General features: G+C 44.6%; 1 protein-coding gene across 1 annotated transcript; it reads right to left on the bottom strand.

Annotated features, from left to right (window-relative positions):
• Positions 1-2217: 2217 nt before the first annotated feature.
• LOC129214545 (myosin heavy chain, skeletal muscle, adult-like) lies at positions 2218-18729 on the bottom strand. The gene is made up of 38 exons (XM_054846385.1): positions 18491-18729; positions 18261-18404; positions 18011-18167; positions 16500-16527; positions 16291-16402; positions 16105-16197; positions 15910-15973; positions 15718-15816; positions 15508-15611; positions 15270-15408; positions 14526-14644; positions 14280-14429; positions 13317-13487; positions 12663-12972; positions 12430-12497; positions 11623-11710; positions 11411-11528; positions 10345-10468; positions 10122-10258; positions 9763-10018; positions 8630-8872; positions 8230-8406; positions 7999-8144; positions 7821-7911; positions 7343-7732; positions 7055-7181; positions 6757-6875; positions 6102-6298; positions 5515-5698; positions 5263-5428; positions 4966-5090; positions 4497-4805; positions 4159-4362; positions 3764-3889; positions 3498-3668; positions 3307-3411; positions 3081-3176; positions 2218-2496 (listed from the first exon to the last, which is right to left on the bottom strand). Exons 1-38 carry the CDS (start codon positions 18695-18697, stop codon positions 2341-2343), a joined length of 5820 nt encoding a protein of 1939 aa, XP_054702360.1. The 5' UTR covers positions 18698-18729; the 3' UTR covers positions 2218-2340.
• Positions 18730-20603: the final 1874 nt, after the last annotated feature.

Raw genomic sequence — 20603 nt, 5'->3', positions numbered from 1 at the left:
CATTTTCTACCCACAAAACAGATTTGGAGTGCAGAATGCCCTCCATGCTCCCAAATGGTAACAGCTGTTACCCTCAAGAGCTCTCTGAACCTCTGTCTTTCTATACAGCTCTGAGCCTTTGCACCATGGACAGGGTTTCTCTGTATTTCCAGTAGATTTTCTCTCTGTGAACATGTCCAAGTTTCTTTTGAATCCATGTAATCCTTTAGTTTGAAGTGACAAAGTATACTTAACTGCATACTTTTTGAAGAACCCACATGTCTTTGTGGTTTTTCATACCTTGTCTTCAGGTAATTCCCTTTGATTTACACACACATACACTCACAAGCACACACACACTGTCCTCCACTTTCTGCTCTCTCCACTCTCCTGTTTCTTTTAATGCCAGAGCCAGTTAGAACACTGATCCCTGTCAAGTCTCTCTCTCCACACTGTGCTGATTTTATAGTTCTGTTTTGTATGCCCACTCAGTTCTCCCCTTTCCTCTCTTAAGTCTCTGGGTTTGTTTAATTGGTCCTCCTATGGAAGCCCCTCCATGCATCTGATCTACTTTATTGCCTTCCTTTGGAATCATAATTCCTTGCAAATTCAACTTATCTCTTCTTATTTTTGCTTTTGCTACCACTGCTGAGAAATGAGTGGGTATTTTCACTTGCTCCTGATGGGTAATCATTAGAGTCCATCTTTTTATATGTAACACTGCATTATGTTCCCCCATGCATATAGTTTTGTGGGTTTAAATGTACTGAATTTTGTATGCTATTTAATGGTACTGCTTGCTCATTGTCATGAAAGCCTTCTGTGTTTCTTAGGTATCACTCATTGTCCTTACTGCCTGGAATAGCATTATTTCATTGGGAAACATTGTGTTCCTTCCTGTTCAACACCTCTTCAGCTTGCTTTATCAATAGCTTGAACAACCCAGGCCCCAGCACAAACAACTTTTCTTTTTCATTCTGTGTCTTTGAAGATTATTTATCTGAGTGAGAAGCTTCCTTCTTATCCCATGGCTCCATTACGTCTATAAAAGCCTTTGTTGGGACACCTTGCTGCAAGGTTTTGGAAATCCCAGTCGATTGTTTCAGCTGGATCTCCCTGTGCACATGCTCATCTACCCTTTCAAAGGTTTCTGTGTTGATTCACATTTAAGGCTTACTTGAATGTAATGGAATACTCCCTTTGGAAGGACACAAACTACCTGTCCTCAGTTCCCCATAGCAGTTCTTTCCCAGGAGCTGTTACATATGCTGGTTCAGTGCTCACTGGGAATTCAGAAGCTGTGGCTGTGACAGTGAGCTCCAGCCCTTTGAGCTCTGCCCCAACAAGGCAGTGATTGAGACTGAACACGATGGCGTTTTACCCCTGCTCTCAAGTTGTGATTGTCAGTTCATCTGGAGCTCTGCTCAGGCCCAGAATCAAGCTGCCATTTGCCTGCCCACCTTCCTTGCTATTTTTTCTGCGCATTCAATGGAAAATCAGTAGGCTAGACTGGACATGCCAGCTCCTAATGAACACCTCCGAGTTTCCCTTCCACTTTCCCACACTGAACAGCTGGGCTCTCTCATCAGGAAGGACAGATTCCCCCAGGCAGGGCAGTGTTCCAGAGGGTACTGTGCCACCAGAGACTCAGCTTTTGTGGACACTGACCTTATTTACAGGAATTAAAGTAATTGCCCCAGAACTGTCACCAGCCTTCTCCAGTTCTAGTCCAAGGGACGGTGATACTCTTCACGGTGCCCCCATCTAATTAAATTCATGAATCAAACATACCGGAGACTAAAAACCACCTCCTGTAAGCTTCCAAAAAACCATGAACTCTGTTGGTTATCAGCCCTCCACAAATCTGCCTCGGACAGTGGCCAGCAAAAGGAAGAGCTCACACCTGACATGCTGCACAACTGGAAGCTGCTGAGGTGCTGTATGGGTAAAGGTTACATAAGAAGCTATTTGGGACAGAACAGTAGGAAGGCTGAACTGGCAGAAGTCACTGTCAGGAATTATTGCCCTTGATTTCTCTTATCGTGAAGCTAAATTTCTATTCACGTCACAATCACTAAGTAATAAAGAAGGGATAAGTAGTTAGGAAGTAGGTGACAAAAAACCTGTACTGTGACACAGGTACACAAAGGTTATAAGCCAAAACTGTGCCTGAAGGCTAATGATGACACAGCCCTAACCAGACAAAAAAGAGAAACAAATGAAAACTAGTGCTCGTGGTGCGTATGCAAAGGAATCTACAGTCTTTGTTCTCTAGACATTGACACAGTTACAAAGACTCATCGCAGAAGAAAGCGACCAAGAGGTTCACATTTTGTGCATCCCTCAGGTCACTTTGCTGCCTCACTCTTCCTCTTCTATTTTCTTGCTGTGAAACTCCCGGCTTTTCACGCGGAGCTTGTTGACCTGCGACTCTGCAATGTCAGCCCGCTCCTCGGCTTCCTCCAGCTCGTGCTGGATCTTGCGGAACTTGGAGAGGTTGACATTGGACAGCTCCTCCTGTGTGAGCAGAGGGAGTCGGTGGTGAGGAGCCAAGGGTTTCACTCCTCCTGCGCCTCGGCCTTGTTGGGGCTGCGGCTCTTCCCCTCCATCCCCCACCCACCGCTGCTTGCACACAAGCCTCACACAGACCTCCTCATCCTCCCTTATTCAGCATCCCACTGTGACAAGCTTCACTGTCACTCCTGAGGAGCTATTTTGTCACTTGGATTTGTCATTTGTGTACTTCTCCCACTACTTGCTGCCCAACACCAGTGTGACTTAGATTGAGAGAGATCCTGAAACCCTCCGCTGTTGATCAGCAGCAGAGATTCATGAACTTGTCAGTCAGTAGATGTGGCCCTTGGGTATTTTAAGTCTGACCTCTGTATAAAACAGGCTGCACAACTTCCCTCAGCTCATCCCTGACGGCAGGGTGCCCAGAACTCAGCAAGGCCTAATGACACGATGGTAAAATGGCATGGCCAAGACTGTTGTGCCTTGGGAGCTTCTTTCATGCCCCTTTCCTGGTATCCATAGTCATCTCAATGAGCGTGCTGCCCTGATGGAAGGCGGCTCTTGCCCATTCTTTGAGCAATACTTACAGCCTCCTCAGCTTGTCTCTTGTAGGATTTCACCTTCATTTGCAGCTTGTCCACCAGATCCTGCAGCCTGAGAATATTCTTCCGGTCTTCCTCAGACTAGAGTGGTTGGTAAGCAGGACAGAGAATGAGTTCCTGGTTTCCCACCACGTGAGGTGAGCAATTCCCCTTGGGAAATTTGACTCGCTATGAGAAAACTCTCTCAGCCCAAGGAGGCCTCCTGCCTTACCTGGTAGGTCAGCTCCTTCACCCTCCTCTCGTACTTGCGCACACCCTTCACGGCTTCAGCGCTGCGCTTCTGCTCAGCATCCACCTCCCCTTCCAGCTCCCGCACCTGCAATGAGAAGACCATCTTTGGAGCTTCCCTGGTGGTTACCTATGTGCCACGTTCACTCATCCACAAATAAAAGCCCTACGCACTCTGGCCTCCAGCTTCTGGATTTGCTTCTTGCCTCCTTTCAGTGCCAACTGCTCAGCCTCATCCAGACGGTGCTGCAGGTCCTTCACCGTCTGGTCCAGGTTCTTCTTCATCCTCTCCAGGTGGGCGCTGGTGTCCTGCTCCTTCTTCAGCTCTTCTGCCATCATGGCTGCCTGATGAGAGAAAAGGATCAGAGCCATTTTGGGGCTGGAGACAGTTTGAGGGAGAATACATCCACCATCAGCACTGAAAGCAGGCCCCAGCTCACATCAGTGATGGCCTTCTTGGCCTTCTCTTCAGCATTGCGGGATTCCTGGATCATATCCTCCATTTCACCTTGAATTTGCACGATGTCTGTTTCCAGCTTCTTCTTGGTGTTGATCAAGCTGGTGTTCTGTGCAACAGGAAAGACATGATTTGTACTCTTAGACCCAATGCCTCCACATCAAGAGTTGACAGTGAGAGTATTGTTTATGAAAGTCTTTAATGCAAGAGTCCTCTTTAGCGCCATAGCAGCACACCAGACGTGGGGGGCTGGCTAGATTGGCCGTATCACAGCATGGCTCCTCAAATGTTTACATAGTCATCACTTACAAGATACATCGCAATGTCATTCTGTGCTGTCTCTTGTTGATGGGACTCATTTCCAGCAGAGTGCCTCACCTGGGTGTGGAGGAGCTGCACACGTTCAGTGGCATCCAGAAGCTCCTGCTCAGCCACTTTCCTCGACCGCTCCGTCTGCTCCAGGGCTGCCCGTAGCTCCTCAACTTCAGCCTGCAACAGGTTTGCTCTGCGCTCCACCATGGCCACCTGCTCCTTCAGGTCCTCCTGGGTCCTGAGAGCATCATCCAAGTGTATCTGCGTATCCTTTAAGAGAAGAAAGGGAAATTATAAGATGGCACAGCACTGGAGCAATGAGAAATTACAAGGCAGCAGTGTGCGCTTGGGTGCCAAAAATGTCACGGATGTCACCTCTCTTTCTCTAGCTTTGCTGAACAGACCTTGAGCACTGCCTGTGTGTTTCTCAGGTTCTTTTGTGCCTCTGCGGCCACGCGGTTGGCATGGCTCAGCTGGATCTCCATTTCATTCAGGTCTCCCTCCATCTTCTTCTTCAGCCGCAGGGCTTCATTCCTGCTCCTGATCTCAGCGTCCAGGGTGCTCTGCATGGACTCCACAATTCTGAGGTGGTTTCTCTTCATCTGGTCGATCTCCTCATCCTTCTCTGCTATCTTCCTGTCAATCTCAGACTTCACCTGGTTGAGCTCAAGCTGGAGGCGCAGGATCTTCCCCTCTTCATGTTCTAGGGAGGCCTGGACAAGTCAGCAGGAACAGTGACTTAAACTACTGCTTCCTTTCTCAGTAATTGCTTATGTGGTATTTCCTGAAATCTAGGCTTGCTTTCCTGCCATCTCTGCAGATAACTATTCCCATACTTTCAGTCTGGGCAACATTTATTAGCACTGTGTGTACCTCCGCTTCCTCCAGGGAGGCCTGGATTTCAGATTTCTCCTGCTCAATCTGCTTCTTGACTTTCTCCAGCTCATGGATCGCCTTTCCTCCCTCGGCAATCTGCTCCGTCAGGTCGGAAATCTCCTCTGTAGGAACAAAGACCAAACGCCTGGTCAGGCACAGAGCAGAATGGGAAGGGCCCTGTCGCACCAAGGTGGCAGGCATCTTTGCCGACCTGCAGGCAAGGACCCATGTGGAGCGGTGGGTGGTGGTGGATAGTGAGAAAGCCCGGCCGGGAGCAGAGGGCCAGGGACTTACGCTGCAAGTTCTTGTTCTCACGCTTCAGCGTTTCCAGGTGGTCCAAGGACTCCTCATAGGCATTCTTCATCTTAAACAGCTCCGTGCTGAGAGAGCGAGACTCCTTCTGGGAGGCTTCCAGCTCAGCCTGCGTTTCCTCATACTTCTGCTTCCAGTCTGCAAGGATCTGAAGAGAAATGGGCCGTGAGTATGGACGTGGCAATCAGGAGGGGATGCTCTGCCCAGGAGCCCCAAGGCTGGAGCCCAGAAGACCTTGTCAAAGTTCTTCTGCTTCTTATCCAGAGCTGCGCAGGCAGCATTTGATCGCTCCACGTCAATCATCAGGTCCTCCACTTCATTCTGCAGCCTCTGCTTTGTCTTTTCCAGGGAAGCACATTTGGCATTGACGGCTTCAACGTGCTCCTCTGCATCCTGCAGCCGCTGTGCCAGCTTCTTCCTGGGAGGAGATAAGCACAGCTTAGAGAGGAGCCAATTTTGTCCTGTTCACCTGAGGGCAGTTGCCCACTTTGTGAGCTTTGAGCCTAGCGCTTTTTGCAGTGTTTTTTCTGTTCAAGACTGCATGCAGACTAAAGGGTCTATCACTTCTGTGCCCTAGCACCTACTGAGTATTCGGCCTGTCTTCGCCTTTCTAGCCCTAAAGGCTTTGCTTGCCCTTCCAGTCTACACTTTTGCCACAGCACACTGTTCCTCTCCCTCCCTCTCTCCCCTTTACCACAAACACAGTATATCCCTGCCTTCCTCCCACCTCTGTCCTAACCCACTGTTGGAGACTCCCATTTCCAGTTTCCCTTGGCACTCGCAGTCTTCTCCAGCCATTCGACATCCCACTTCCCACGTACTTGGCCTCCTCCAGCTCCTCCGTGCGCTGAATAGCGTCCGTCTCGTATTTGGTTCTCCACTGGGCCACTTCGCTGTTGGCCTTGGACAGGGCACGCTGCAGCTCCCCCTTGGCTTCCTGCTCCTCCTCATATTGTTCCCGGAGCAAGTCACAGTCGTGGCGAGCAGACTGCAAGCCATGGGCCAGGGCGTTCTTGGCCTGTGGGGACATTGGGATGGGTAACCTGTCTTGAGATGCCTCTTGACCATGAAATTGACAGGGAAATTAGAACAAAACTTTGATTAGGTAAATGCAAAGCTGGGAGCTGATGAAGCCGTCATCAAAGTGTTCTGGAGGATCAGGATGTTTTCAGCGACAGGTGCTCTGGGGACAGTAATCTGCTGTTTCTGTAAATGTTTTGCCATATGTATCGGAATGCTGCCTTAGACACTATCGTCAGAATCTCATGGAAGCCGTGTGGATGACTTCCCCCAGCATCAAAATCATTACGCTTTCTTCCCTCTCTAGCCTATGAGTTGAGGGGTGTGCATTATCAGTGTTCCCTCCAGTACTACATGTGTTTGGGGAAAGAATGTTGAACCAATCTTTGATCAGACAGGATTCTCCAGATGCTTTTAGGGGAGATGTAGGCTGTGGACCATAGGGTACTTCCAGACCTTTATTTCTTCCTCTAGATGTCTCTTGAGTTCCTCAATCTGTTGGGTAAATCCTTGCTTGCCCCTAGACAGCTGAGAAATCAGAGCATCTTTTTCCTCCACCTGGCGTGAATATTCACCTGGGAAGGGTAAAGTGGAAAAAGGTGACTAGACTATTCATAATATGACAGGTTCAGCCTGTAAGCCCATGTAATCCGGAGTGGCCTGCAGAGCATATACCAGCTGTCAGTTTGCACCCTGTGGTATGCTCATGGCATGCAGATCCTCCCATTGCACCTCTGGAAGGAGGATGTCTCACCTGATTCTGTCTGCAGACGAGCTCTTTGAGTATTGAGGTCATTGATCATGCGCTGATTCTGCTCCTCCTTAGTTTTAATCTCACTCAGCTGGTCTTCCAGAGTGCGGCACATCTTCTCCAGATTTGCCTAGGTAGCAAACACAAGGAAGGAAAGCTGATGAACACCTGGACTCTGCCTTATCCTCACGGCAAGGAGGAGGAGAATTGTTTCTAGGAGAATGTGGCTGGTAGATATAGCCTATGTGCCACACCTGGGTCTTGTGAGCATGTTCTACTGAAATTCCATACCTTGGCTTTGGAGACAGACTCCATGTTACTGGCCAAGTCGTCAATCTCCATCTTCAGCTCACTCTTCTCCTTCTCCAGCTTCTGCTTCACTCGTTGCAGGTTGTCGATCTGCTCCCCAAGCTCAGCTGTGCTGTCCGCGTGCTTCTTCCGCAGGGCAGCAGCCGTGGCTTCGTGCTGCAGCGTGGCCTCCTCGAGGTCGCGACGCATCTTCTGAAATTCTGCCTCACGCTTCTTGTTCATCTCGATCTGAGCTGCGGTAGCTCCTCCTGCTTCTTCCAGGCGCTCGCTGATCTCCTCTAGCTCCCTGGAGAGGTCAGCCCGATGCTTCTCTGCTTTTGCCCGAGACGTTCGCTCAGACTCAATTTCCTCCTCCAGTTCCTCAATACGAGCCTGGGGAATATTGGGGACCCTTCACACCCATGCCCTCCTCCTGCCTCACCTGAGACTGGGGGAAAGAGGAGAAGGGACAGAGACTTGCCTGCAGCTCCTTGATCTTCTTCTGTGATTGCATGCCCAGGGCTTGCTCATCCTCAATTTTGCTCTGGATCTGGCTGATTTCAAAGTCTTTCCTTTGGGCAAAGCAAACCATGTTAGAGCTCAAAAGGAAAAGACAAGTGCACCAGCCCAGCACTCGGGTGCCCCACAGCCACGCTTACTTCTTCAGTTTCTCATCCAGCTGCTGCTTATCGTTTTCCAAATCCATTATGCTGTCCTGGGCCAGCTTCAGGTCTCCTTCGAGTTTCCTCTTAGCTCTCTCAAGGTCCATGCGCAGTTTCTTCTCCTGCTCCAGGGACCCTTCCAGCTAAAAAGGGCAAGACCATCAGTGCTCTGCCAGCCAGGTCTAACTCCATACCTGTCCTCTTCTTGCTGTATGCCTGTGTGCTTACGTCGTCCACTTGCTGCTCCAGCTTGGTTTTAGCTTTGGTCAGCGTATTGACTTTGTCCTCTTCTGCCTGCAGGTCATCCAGTGTCTGCTGATGGGCCTCTTGGAGAGCTTTCTTCTCTTTTGTCAGCTTGGCGATGGTCTCGTCCAGGGCTGCCATCTCCTCTGTGAGGTTTTTCACCTACAAATATAAGGAATTGTCAAAACTGGGTGGAAACCATGCCTGCTGGTTCAGTGACATTTTCACTTTGCAGTGCTTAGCCAGGAACTTCATGTTCCTTTTTGCTGCTCAGATGAGGCCCAGCTCAAATCTTCCAAAGCCAACACGTCCTGGAGTAGCAGGCTCTTTTGCTTCGAGAAGCAAAGATTTTTTGGACCCCTTACGTGATTCCCCGTGTGCGTACCTTGTTTTCAGTGGCGTGCTTTTCCTTCTCCACTTTGGCCAGTGTTAACTCAAGGTCATCAATATCTTTCTTCAGCTCTGAACATTCATCCTCCAGTTTTCTCTTCTTGGCTGTCAGCTCGGCATTAATTTCCTCCTCATCCTCAGCCCTTTCAGTCACCTCCTTAATTTTGGCTTCCAGCTGGATTTTGGTTTTGATGAGCTGGTCACATCTTTCCTCTGCATCAGCCAAGCTATCTGCTTCCTGGTGAGGAGACACAGCTGTTTCTGGGTTGTAATGTTCTGCAGTTTCTCTGCTCTGTCTTTTTTTATATCCCTGAGCAGGCATGTGGTAAAATGGGGGCCGAACCTGGCCTTCCAGACCAGCAACTGGAAGATCTTGCCAGGTGTCTACTGGGAAACCTGTTCATCTGGTATCAACATTGATTCCAAAGTTTTTGTGTCTCTTACAAATGCCTCACAGAGAGGGAATACCTCCTGCACCCACAAGCACGACACAACCGTGGTCGCTTCAATTACTAGTTTCATCAGGAGCAAGGGCCTGGAGTCTTTTCTCCTAACAGAAGGAGTATTCAGTAGCTGCTTCTTTTTAATTGACTCATCGTGAACCTCATAATATTTGGGGAGTAAAGGCTTTGTGAGAATAATTTAGTGGAGAAAGTGGTGTTTTGTTTGGTGCGAAGAGACTGCCTTTTCCTAGTTGAGTTTGAATGGGAAGTATCTGTGTTTCTGAAAGTAATCAAGGCCTTCTAATGCAGCTGTAAGTAGGAAAAGTGGGTCCTTCTCAGGTTTGTCTTTACTCTGCTGGACAGATACAGTACTTTGAAAGTTGAGTAGACGGAGGTACTTCCCTTCCAGTTCAGAGCTCTCTGCTCTGGATTACATGTTGGCTAGTGTTACACGGCTCTTTCCTCAGACAGCCCAAATGCCAAGTCTCATGTGGGGCTGCCGTGAGACTCACCATGCCCCTGCCAGTGCATGTCTACTCAATGCCAGAGTGCCCTAGAGTCTGTGATTTAGACTGTGTTCTGCTGCACATTAGTCATCTTCCTGTGAGTCTCTGCGTAGGGTAAGAAGCATGTATAGCAATGTATAGCATTCTTTTCCCAGGAACAAATGAATGGTGATACTCACCGCCTGCACTTGGAGCTGCAGGTCATTCTTCTCCTGCAGCAGGGTCACCATTTTCTCCTCCAGCTCCTTCCTCTTTGCCTCAGACTTTGCAAGCTCTTCCTTGGTTTTCTCAAACTCTTGTTTCATGTTGGCCATCTCCTTCTCAGATTCTGCACTCTTCAGCAAGGGCTTGATCTTGAAGAACAGCTTCATCCAAGGCCAGTGTTTGACGTTCATGAATGCACGAACATTGTACTGGATGCAGAAGATTGCGTCCCTGAAGTAAAATTCACGTGGTATGACATACTCTGTGGCTGGTGAATTTAGACTCAATTAGCCAAGTACCATGAGAACATGATACAAGACTGAGAAATGTCTACCTCCTCTCCACCATTCTCCGATACTCCATTCTCATCAGGAAGCCCCTGCACCTGGCTTGTGTCATGGTCATAATCTCTGCTAGTTTCTCATCTCTCATCTCCTCCAGGATACCTATCAGTCCAGCTTTAAAGAAGACCTTAAGAAAGGGAACATTGTAGCACATCAGTCTCAGGTAGCACATAATGGAGGAACATAGTGTTTGAATGCAGGACTTGTTTCTACCTTGGTGTGGCCAAATCTGTACTGGGTGTGGTCCACATCAATGGATGCAAGGAGCTTCTCAGAAGCCTTCTTGCTGTCCATGAACTGACCCTCTGGGATAGCACTTACGTTAAGCACTCTGTATCTGTAGGAGAAAGCAGAAGATGAAGAAATCCACATTTCTGAAATCACCACTGTGACTGAACCCCATAGCCTTCTTAACAGCAGCTGCCTGTCTGAGTGAGTAATGTCCCGTATTAGAGACAGTCCATTCTTTCAAGACAGTGGAAGTGAACTTTTCCTACTGTTAGCTCAGAGTCCAAGTGAATCGTGATCATCAGACATGTCATACCACCATAAACTGGCAGTGAAACATTTTCATATTACTACTCAGTTCTTTGTTAACATATTCATGTTAGGATACTCAGTCTGTTCTCAGCAATAGCTCTCAGCTGGTCATTTTCAGCAACAGCTGACTACATCATTCATGGGGACAGACCTCCCAAAGACAGATCAGAAGCATTTTTAGGACACTGGGTGGAAACATGTATTGTTGTTCAAATGTGAAGTGGATGTGTGAAGGAAATTTCTATGTTACCTCAGAGAATCACACAATCACAGACTGGTAGGGGTTGGAAAGGACCTCTGGAGATCACCTAGTCCAACCCCCTTGCTAAAGCAGGTTCACCTAGAGCAGGTTGCACAGTATTGTGTCCAGGCGGGTTTTGAATCTCTCCAGAGGAGGAGACTCCACAGCCTCTCTGGGCAGCCTCGTCTAGAGCTCTGTCACCCTCAGCGTGAAGAAGTTTCCTCACGTTCAGATGGAACTTCCTGTGTTCCAGTTTGTGCCCGTTGCCCCTTGTCCTGTCACTGGGCACCACTGAAAAGAGTCTGGCCCCATCTTCTTGACACTTGCCCTTTAGATATTTATAAATAAATAAACCTCATTGTTTTCCAGTAGTAGGCTACTGTAATGTAATTTGATTACAGAGTGTCTACACTAAACTGTGTAGTAAATATTATGCTTAAGTAATTTAGGACGTAGTAGCTGTGGAAAAGAATGGGGAGAAAGGTGTGGCACTCTCACCTTTGTTTGAAGTCAGCATACAGGACTCTGCTGGGGAATCCTTTCCTGCAAATTCTGATCCCTTCCAGCACACCATTGCACCGCAGCTGATGCAGCACCAGTTCATGCTCCATGGCACCTAACAAACACCACCATTAGTGACTATCCCATTGTTTGATACTCAGGAGAAGTGCTTCTGTGGTCTGAGTTTTCCTCCTATTGGATCCCCTTACCAGGTGTTTTTGTTTCATTTGGGATGATGCATCGTACAAAATGGGGGTGAGTGCTCCGTAGATTGGTCATCAGCTTGTTTAAATTCTCCTGTGAGATTACAAGGTAAAGGTGAGATCAACAAATGAAAGATCTGCATCCCTGCAGCTGCATGTATTTCATCCATGCAAAGGAGTTAGTAATTTGTCAGATTTTAACTTGATTTCCATATTAATGTAGAAATGGAACTATAATTTGTTTTCTATGTCTTCATATTTTATTATTTACAAAAACTGGGATATAACTCATTTAATACCCTGAGACTAACGGTGTTGAAAGTTGTGAACAATTCCCTATGCTTGCTCTGTTGAATCAATGTATTGGTTAGGTGTTTATATATATCATAATCTTAAACCCAGCCTCTCTGTTTTTCGGAATTGCTCTATTACTTACTAATTGTGTATGGTAGCAATATTGAAAATATTCAGAAGTCCAAAATCTCTGTTTGGTAAAATGGTCTGAACTCTGTGCAATAGCTGAAAGAAATTCTCATATTTAGCTTAAAAAATAGAGATGTATATAAAAAAGATCTGAATGACAATATCTTCAATCATTTGAAAGAATTTTCATTTTGATATATTAATGAGAGAATGTTATTCCATGTTGACAGAGAGAAGAAACCAGTCCATCGTTTAAATGGAAAGGAAATTTACCTATAATACATAATGTTCTTAATCCTCTTACTATAAGACTTCAAGAGTTATAACATTACTTTTCACATTTTAAATTCCCTTTCATCAATTAAAAAGAGTGAGGAAACTGGTACGTACCCGGAAAAGAGCTGAGACAGTCTGGAAAGAAGAACCCTTTTTCTTGCCACCCTTTTTGCCACCACCCTCTGTAAATTAAAGAAAGGGAAAACAATATCAAAATATTGATGTTTGTCAAAGTTATTGAACATGGAACTACAGAACAGAAAAGAATTTTTAAACATGTAGCCTTTCCTGTTTGATTTCCTGTCAACATTTTCCAACACTGAAAATACAATTTTCACAGAGCTGACCTGAATCTGGTCCACCATAGTTGGCAAAGAGTAAAACCAATGTCTTCACAGACGATTTCTGGTACAACCCAATGACAGTTTCGTTCAGGGGGTCCTTGTTTTTTTCCAGCCAGCCAGTGATGTTGTAGTCCACTGTGCCAGCATAGTGGATCAAGGAGAAGTGTGCCTCAGTCTTGCCTTTGGTAGGCTTGGGCTTCTGGAAGTTGCTGGACTTGCCCAGATGCTGGTCATAGAGCTTGTTCTTGAAAGAGGTGTCAGTTGCCTTGGGGAACATGCATTCCTCTTCCAGGATGGAGAAAATGCCCATGGGCTAGAAGACAACAGCCAAGAGGGAGAAACAGATTCCTTGGTTGGAAAGAGGCTTGTATTAGGACACAAAGCTGTGAAACAAATTGGAAGATAAGGTTGCTTCTATTCTTTTCTGAACAATATGTCACAGAAAATTAATGGAGGTTCATAATTTTTAATTCTTGGTGTTTCACTGTTACTTGTGGAACTACTTTTAACTATTGCTGCCAACATTACAAATTACAGAAATACAGAATTCTTTAATAACTCAAATGTATAATTTTAATCCAGACATAAACAAATTCTGTATATATCCCTCCATAACTAGAGAAATCCAACATTAATGCACCTGAACAGGAAGGATACCTTCTCAATCAGCTCAATGCAGGCAGCTAGATCCATCCCAAAGTCAATGAATGTCCATTCAATTCCTTCCTTCTTATATTCCTCCTGCTCCAGCACAAACATGTGGTGGTTGAAGAACTGTTGCAGTTTCTCATTGGTGAAGTTGATGCACAACTGCTCAAAGCTATTGAACTGCCAAATGAAAAAAAAAAAGATGCAATGTTTCCAAGGTTCAGCCATTACCACAAGGCTTTTCCCTGTGTATTTCTGATTTTTCATATGTCTCTTCAGACAAATGCAAGGTCCCTTCCCTATCTGTTCTCCCAGAAATCCTTCAATGGGATTCAGATTGCATTCTGGATCAATAAAAAACTTCTAATTCACTGTAATGTAGAGATAATTTTTGTCCTTATTATCATTCCATATAATATGGATACTTTAATTATGATAATTATCCATTTGGAATTCCTTAATTCTGAAGGAAATTTAGTAAATAACTTCAACACAGTTTCACCTATCAGAACAAATTTATTACTAGACTCTGCCTCTCCTGATACCCTGATCATGAAGACTGCCAGAATTTGCTACCCAAATATTTTTCTCTCCTTAAGAGAGCGGATTTAGATATTTCCACATGCTGATACTGAAGCTTTTGGGGCTCTTTCACCAATAGCTTGACCATTGCCTAAACTCTTTCAATAAGTTCCAACAACAGCATGAACATTTCTAATATCCTTCAATATTTTTCCACACCACTGGCCCGTATAACCTTTTCACAAATTTCTTCCTTTTTCTTAATATTCTTGCATGCTGTGGTATTAGTTTCTTTCCGATTAAGATCTTAAGGTTGAAAGAGCCCCTCACTTTAATAGTGAGATCTCTTGACTATTACAAAAATTCTGACTCTTCATGAAATAAGGCTTAGCATTTTCTTAACACCTATTGTCCCTTCCACAAAGCTGTTGCAAAATCTCTGTTCCTTACATCAAAGATCTCAAAGCCAGCAATGTCCAGCACACCAATGAAGTACTGTCTGGGTTGCTTGGTATCCAGCTGTTGGTTGATGCGAACAACCATCCACAAGAACATCCTCTCATAGACAGCTTTTGCCAGGGCACCAACTGCATTATTCACCTAACGCAAAGAAGAAAGGACTGGAGTTACCTCCTAGGGTCAAAGAAGAATCCTCACGTACTCTTTCAAGCCATTTCCAAACTATCTTCTATTTACCTGTTCCACAGTTTGACCTTTGGTCACGTATTCATTCCCAACCTTGACTCGGGGATAACACAGGGCTTTGAGCAATTCAGCCGAGTTCAGGCCCATCAAGTAGGCAGCCTTGTCAGCCACTAAAGACGGAGAGGGAGAGGGAGAGGGAGAGAGAGGGAGAGGCAGAGGGAGAGGGAGAGGCAGAGGGAGAGGGAGAGGGAGAGGAGCATTTATCTTTGGACAACAGCTAGAATTTGGTCAGTATTTTGGTAGCTGTTCATGTTCTAGAAATGGAAAAGCATTGGTCTGGTCTCATACAGAAGGTCTGGGGAATGGTGCAAATTCTGGAAGCTAATGATGGCCTTCTTCGAAAGCCAGAACAGATATGGCTTGGATAGGAATAGCTTGAATCTGGAAGACCCCAGAAGAACCACAAAAGCTTCTGGGAATACATGAGGCATGCATGCAGCAAGTTCCTTTTCTGTGGAAAGTGGACTTCTGCATGGCAAAGAATGCAGGATTTCTTTTGGCAAAAAAAATGATTGCACATGATGGTGACTTAGTGGTTGAAGGTTTTACAGAGAGAAAGATATCCTGCGTTGAAGGTGAACCACCTCTGCAGTTAGACAGACAATCTAGAAAGATGCTTTTCTCAGTGTTTTATGTGGTGACTCAGGCCAACAAAGACCAGTCTTTGGAGGCTAACATATCACTTCTGCAAATGGAAAAGTTCTTTGAACAAGTCAGTGGCTGAATTTCTGATACCTTCCGTGCCATCGGGCTCTGCCTGCTCCTCTCGTTGTTTCTGCTTGAACTTCAGGTTCCCGTAGTGCATGACAGCCCCTGTCAGCTTGTAGATGGCTGTCTTCTCATCAGGAGTGAAGCCCAGGATGTCAATGGCACTCTGCAGTCAAAACAATGAAATAAAATACGTGTCCTTAGTAGGTCATCTATGTCACCTTTGAGACAAGTATAGTATGTAACTTTTTGCTTTGTTACTTACATCTGTAGCCATGAGCTCCTCCTGGTCATCAATGCTGGGAACACTGACCTCACCTTGACTCATAAAGTGGTAATCATAAGGGTTGGTGGTAATGAGGAGCATGTCTGAAAGCAGAAAGGGGCAAGGCACAGGCTTAGTTTTGCTCACCAGGTAATAGCGGGAACTGTTGCTCAGCAATCATCCTCAAAAAGTCATAATGATCCTTCCTACCAATTAGCTCCGGCTTCTTGTTGGAGGTGATCTGATAAAATATGTGGTAGCTTCTTTCTGCCTTGAGCTGGAAAGTGACTCTGGACTTCTCCAGCAGATCTGTCAAGGAAGGTAGGACAGAGTTAGGCACAGCAACGCAGATGGAGGTGGGAATTTGTGAAGGAATGGGATCAGGCCAGGAGAGTCTCTTACAAGTTTCAATGTCGGCAGAAGCCAGTTTGCCTGTGGCTCCAAAGTGGATTCTGATGAATTTGCCCTGTTAAAGGAGAAGCAGCAGCATTTCAGCCTGGATGGGTTCTTTTGATGTCTCCTTTATGTGGAACACTGCTAGGACCGTTACTTATCTTGTAATGAGAGGGAGAGATTTTGTCCAAAGCAACAACTTACAAAGCGTGAGGAGTTGTCGTTCCTCACGGTCTTGGCATTACCAAAGGCCTCCAGCAGTGGGTTGGCGCTGATGATTTGATCCTCAAGCGTTCCCTAGAGGACGATAATTATTGCTGGTTATCCTTTCCAAAAATCATGTCAGGAACAGAGGAAAGCATTGATGCAAGCCAGCACCTATTAATTTACCTGCATTTTGCCTGACTGATCTTCCTTCTTCTTATCCCCGCTCGCTGCAATTGTTGCAAAGTACTGGATGACACGCTTTGTGTTCACAGTCTTCCCTGCACCGGATTCTCCGCTGTCAAACCAAAGAAAGAAGCAGAGAGCGTGTGGTCAGGCAGGAGGTCCCCTGGCACCGGGCAGCCCTGCAGGGACCCGAGCAGGGGTGTACATACGTGATCAGGATCGACTGGTTCTCACGATCTGTGAAAAGACAGAGTTTTCTTAGTGCTCCTCAATTGCAGAGAAATCAAAATCTATGAAAGAACTGTGAACTGAAGCTTCATTAAGAGTGTGAACATAGCCAAATCCCAGTTAAAATGCCCTGGAAATGTAGCACTTAATCCATTTCAGGATTGTTTTAATGTCCCCCAATAAAAAACTAAAGTCTGATTTGGAGATGGATGTAAGATAAAATATACCAGTTTCTTGTTAATATAATTCTCTTCAAATCAAGATTGATATTTCTGTATGTAAGAAAAATTCAAAAGTAAATATTATTTTGCAATGTCAATATGATTAAAGTGACTAAAAAATGGAACATAAAATGAAATTACACTATCTGGGGACTCAATAGCCTTTCAAGATCAGACGATAGGCCCTCCTGAGTTCAAGGTTTTTTGATAAATTTTCTTTGATAAAGAATATCCAGGACTTAAGTAAGTTGTATGCAATTTGTGATTCCTTTTGGTTTTTAAAAAATGTTTCAACTGATAGTTGTTTTGATGCTTCCTAGCTGTTCAAATGTTAGATAGAATGAAAGAATGAATTCTGATTTTGCTTTCTATACAGCACTTGATTCTGTACAACTCTTGACTTTACAAATTTCTGTTATATATCCCCTCAGTTTTCTCTTCTCTATCATCAAAGCATCCTCACCTACTTAATTGTTATTCATACTGAATTTATTTCATGTCTATGAATAATGTTTTGTCCCTCGGTGAGCTTTTCCAGGTCCACTATCTCCTTTTTAACATGAGAAACCTAGAACTGTCTGCATTACTCAAGATGTCAATGTTCTACTTTTTAATGGAATGTGATATCATGGAACTATTGCTTTTCTTTTTTTCCCAAGTAATTCCTACAGTTCATTTTGTTTTCTTCTGCCCTCATAAGCACTGAGCCAAATTTCTGTAGCATTATTCATTGTAAGTCTGATATCTTTTTCTTGAGAGGTAATAGCCATTTCTTAGCTAACCGTTCTGCCATTGTTCCAATTTCCATTGTATCTCCTGACTTTTAGGCTCTGTCTCCTTCATCTGGCAATCCCTTATCATTTGGGATTCTGAGGCAGTAAAGAAGCTCTGATAGTGCACTCCTTTGGATTTGGAATTTCACTTTATAGTGATTCTTTCTTACTTTCTGATATGCATATTGTGTTAGTAATGTTTGATTCCATGCTTTTTGATAAAATAAAGCACCAGCACTTCTGCAGCATTGCTAATTCTGCTTTCATCAGACTTTTTACTCTGTAATTACAAAACTTAATTTCTAGACTTCCCTCTACAACATTCCCAGTGTGCTTTCTGTGCTATGTCTTATTTAAAGATGGGCATTCTAGTTTACTCATCTGACCTATATGCTGTAAACATGACTCCATATGTTCAAAGATTATCTACAGAGAAAAGGAAGATTTTTCCTGAAGTGCACGCTACAATATCATTTGAAGAGATATCAAGCAACTCACCATTTAACATGAACTGGTAGGCATTGTCAGAGATGGAGAAGATGTGTGGAGGGGCCTCCTGGCGCTTCTTGCCTCGGTAGGCCAACACCACCTCCGGGTTGTACACCGGCAGCCACTTGTAGGGGTTGACAGTGACGCAGAAGAGACCCGAGTAGGTCTGCGAGGAAGGGAGACAGCACGTTGGCTTCCCCTTAGCCTGGCAGAGCAGTTCCTCCTAGCTACCCAAAGGAAGACTGCTGCTGGTACTTACGTAGATCATCCAGGCTGCGTAACGCTCTTTGAGGTTGTACAGCACAGCGGGTTCGTGGAGGTGGGTCATCATGGCCATGTCCTCGACTTTATCATACTTGGGAGGGTTCATGGCGAAGATTTGATCTTCCTTCACAGTCAGGGTCTGCCAAGGAAGACAGACCGATATATGTCAGCTAAGAGCCCAGAGTGGGAATTAAATTATGTTCGCAAGGGTTGCATTTTGCTCACCTCTCCAGCTTCACTCTGGACAGTGACCTTCCCTGATTCCCTGCTCTGGATTGTCCCTTTCACAAAGGATTCCTTAGGATGGGCCACAAAGACAGATGTCTTGGCATCGAAAGGCTTGTTCTGGGCCTCTATTCTCTCCCTTTCTGACTTTCGGAGGTAAGGAGCTGCCTCCCCAAAGACGGCCATCTCGGAGTCAGGAGAGGCCATGTCTGCACTTTGCTGAAGACACGTCAGCAGAAGACTCTGAGGGGGAAAGAAGACACTTTCCATCAGTTGTTAGACAATAGTTTTCTGTCCCAGTGGTGAAATCTCTCACAGTTTCTATCTTTCCAGTATTTTACCAATATGTCATTTTCAATAACACCTTTTGAAAGCTAGTTTTGATTCAAACACCTAAGTACTTATATCCCACTTCAGAATGAGACAGCATTCTAAATAATTTTATTCTTCTAACTATGAACAGAATTTTTAATATTGATTATAATTTTGCAATATTATCATACTGGTAGGTGTTTTGCCCTTTCACTATTGGTATACTGAAGAACTAAGCCTAAAGCAAATCTCTCTGTTCTGTTGCCCTTAATTATCAGCGATGAGTCTCCAAGAAGTCCTTTAATTGCCCTTGATCTGTGGAAAGTGAATTTACTTACTTCCATGCTGTATATATCTTATCAGGCTCAGTGCAATCTTTTTTGCAATGGGTATTAATATGATAAATGGGGAGTGAATACAGTAAAATTACCTCAAGATAATTGGACTAACAGTTAATAACTTCGGGTGTTGCGTGTCATGACATCAGAGGTTCTAAGTCAGTCACTAGTATATTAACACGTTGGTAACTTTCTTCTTATGTTCCATAGAATTCCAGAGATAAATTTTAAGTTGGAAATAAAAAGATGCCATGGAAAACAGATTGAAAATTTCAGCTATCAGAAACAAGCCCTCCCTTCAGGGTATCAGAAGCAATCAAAATGCAGTGATACATGCAAGATAAAGAGCAATTGCTCAGTCTCTGCAATCCTTCAGAACCCGTACACTTACCTTGAAACATTCAGTGAGAGCAGGGCAAAATAGTCCCAAGGAGATTTTATAGAGTCTGGTATGCAGATGCTCTGGATTCTTCCTCTTTCTTCGGTCAAAACATTTTTGGCCAACCTTCTTTGGCAAAGCATTGTTTGGCAGACTTACATAAAGACATAATTGTCATTTGATTTGACTAGATATAATTAGAAATTTTTTTATCTTACCAACTATGTGGCTATATCTACTATAAATAATTTGACAAGAGAATTAAGGACGGAATCTCGATCAGTTAAAGCACTTAGAGAACTTGGATGCAGGACTTATGGATTATGCTGACATATTTCTAGGTGACTTTCTGATCCATCCAAGATAGATTGTGTGGTACATAGTGCTGCAACAATTCAAACTATACAATGCAGGTAGAAACATTAATCTTCCTCACGTGATGCTGTGAGGTTTATAATGAAATACTAGAGAAATAACAGTATACCAAAACCTACAACACATTGTGACTAAGACCAAGGTGTTTTTCTTGAAAATAGAAAACCAGAAACCTATTGTAGCTCAGATTCCCGCAGGGACAATATATCAACCCTTGAAATACAACTCATGTATAGAGTACTTGAGGTGATTTCCAGGGTCTTGAGATAAATACAGATGCTGATGGATATAAAGATATTATAAAGACAAGTATAAAGTTATATTCTATTTTAAAAGATATTATATTTAAAAGATAGTAAATTTCCCAGAAAGATGAGGTATCTAAAGACAATCTGCATGTCCCTAATAATGAACAAGGAGTTGCAAATTGTTGTGGCATCTACTATAAAACATATGAGAACAAAAGGTCAAAAGGTGCCTTTTGATTTTAACAACTAAAAATCACAGCATCCCCATGTCTGTAAAAAAGGAAGTGTTTTCAGGTAAGCAAAAAGATGAAATTCCTGATTTACAGAGTTCAGCCAGAGGAAATAGATAACAGCCCTTACCTGAGCTGCTTTAAATTGTATCAGAGCTAAACACATTCTTCCGCTGGCCACTGGTTATTGAAAGAGCTCAGTGTATAACACATGGGCAAGTCGGAAAAATG

The sequence above is a fragment of the Grus americana genome, chromosome 18, assembly GCF_028858705.1.
Source record: "Grus americana isolate bGruAme1 chromosome 18, bGruAme1.mat, whole genome shotgun sequence".
NCBI lineage: Eukaryota > Metazoa > Chordata > Aves > Gruiformes > Gruidae > Grus > Grus americana.
The sequence above is the reverse complement of the archived record's forward strand: the minus strand, read 5'-3'. Positions and strand labels throughout refer to the sequence as shown.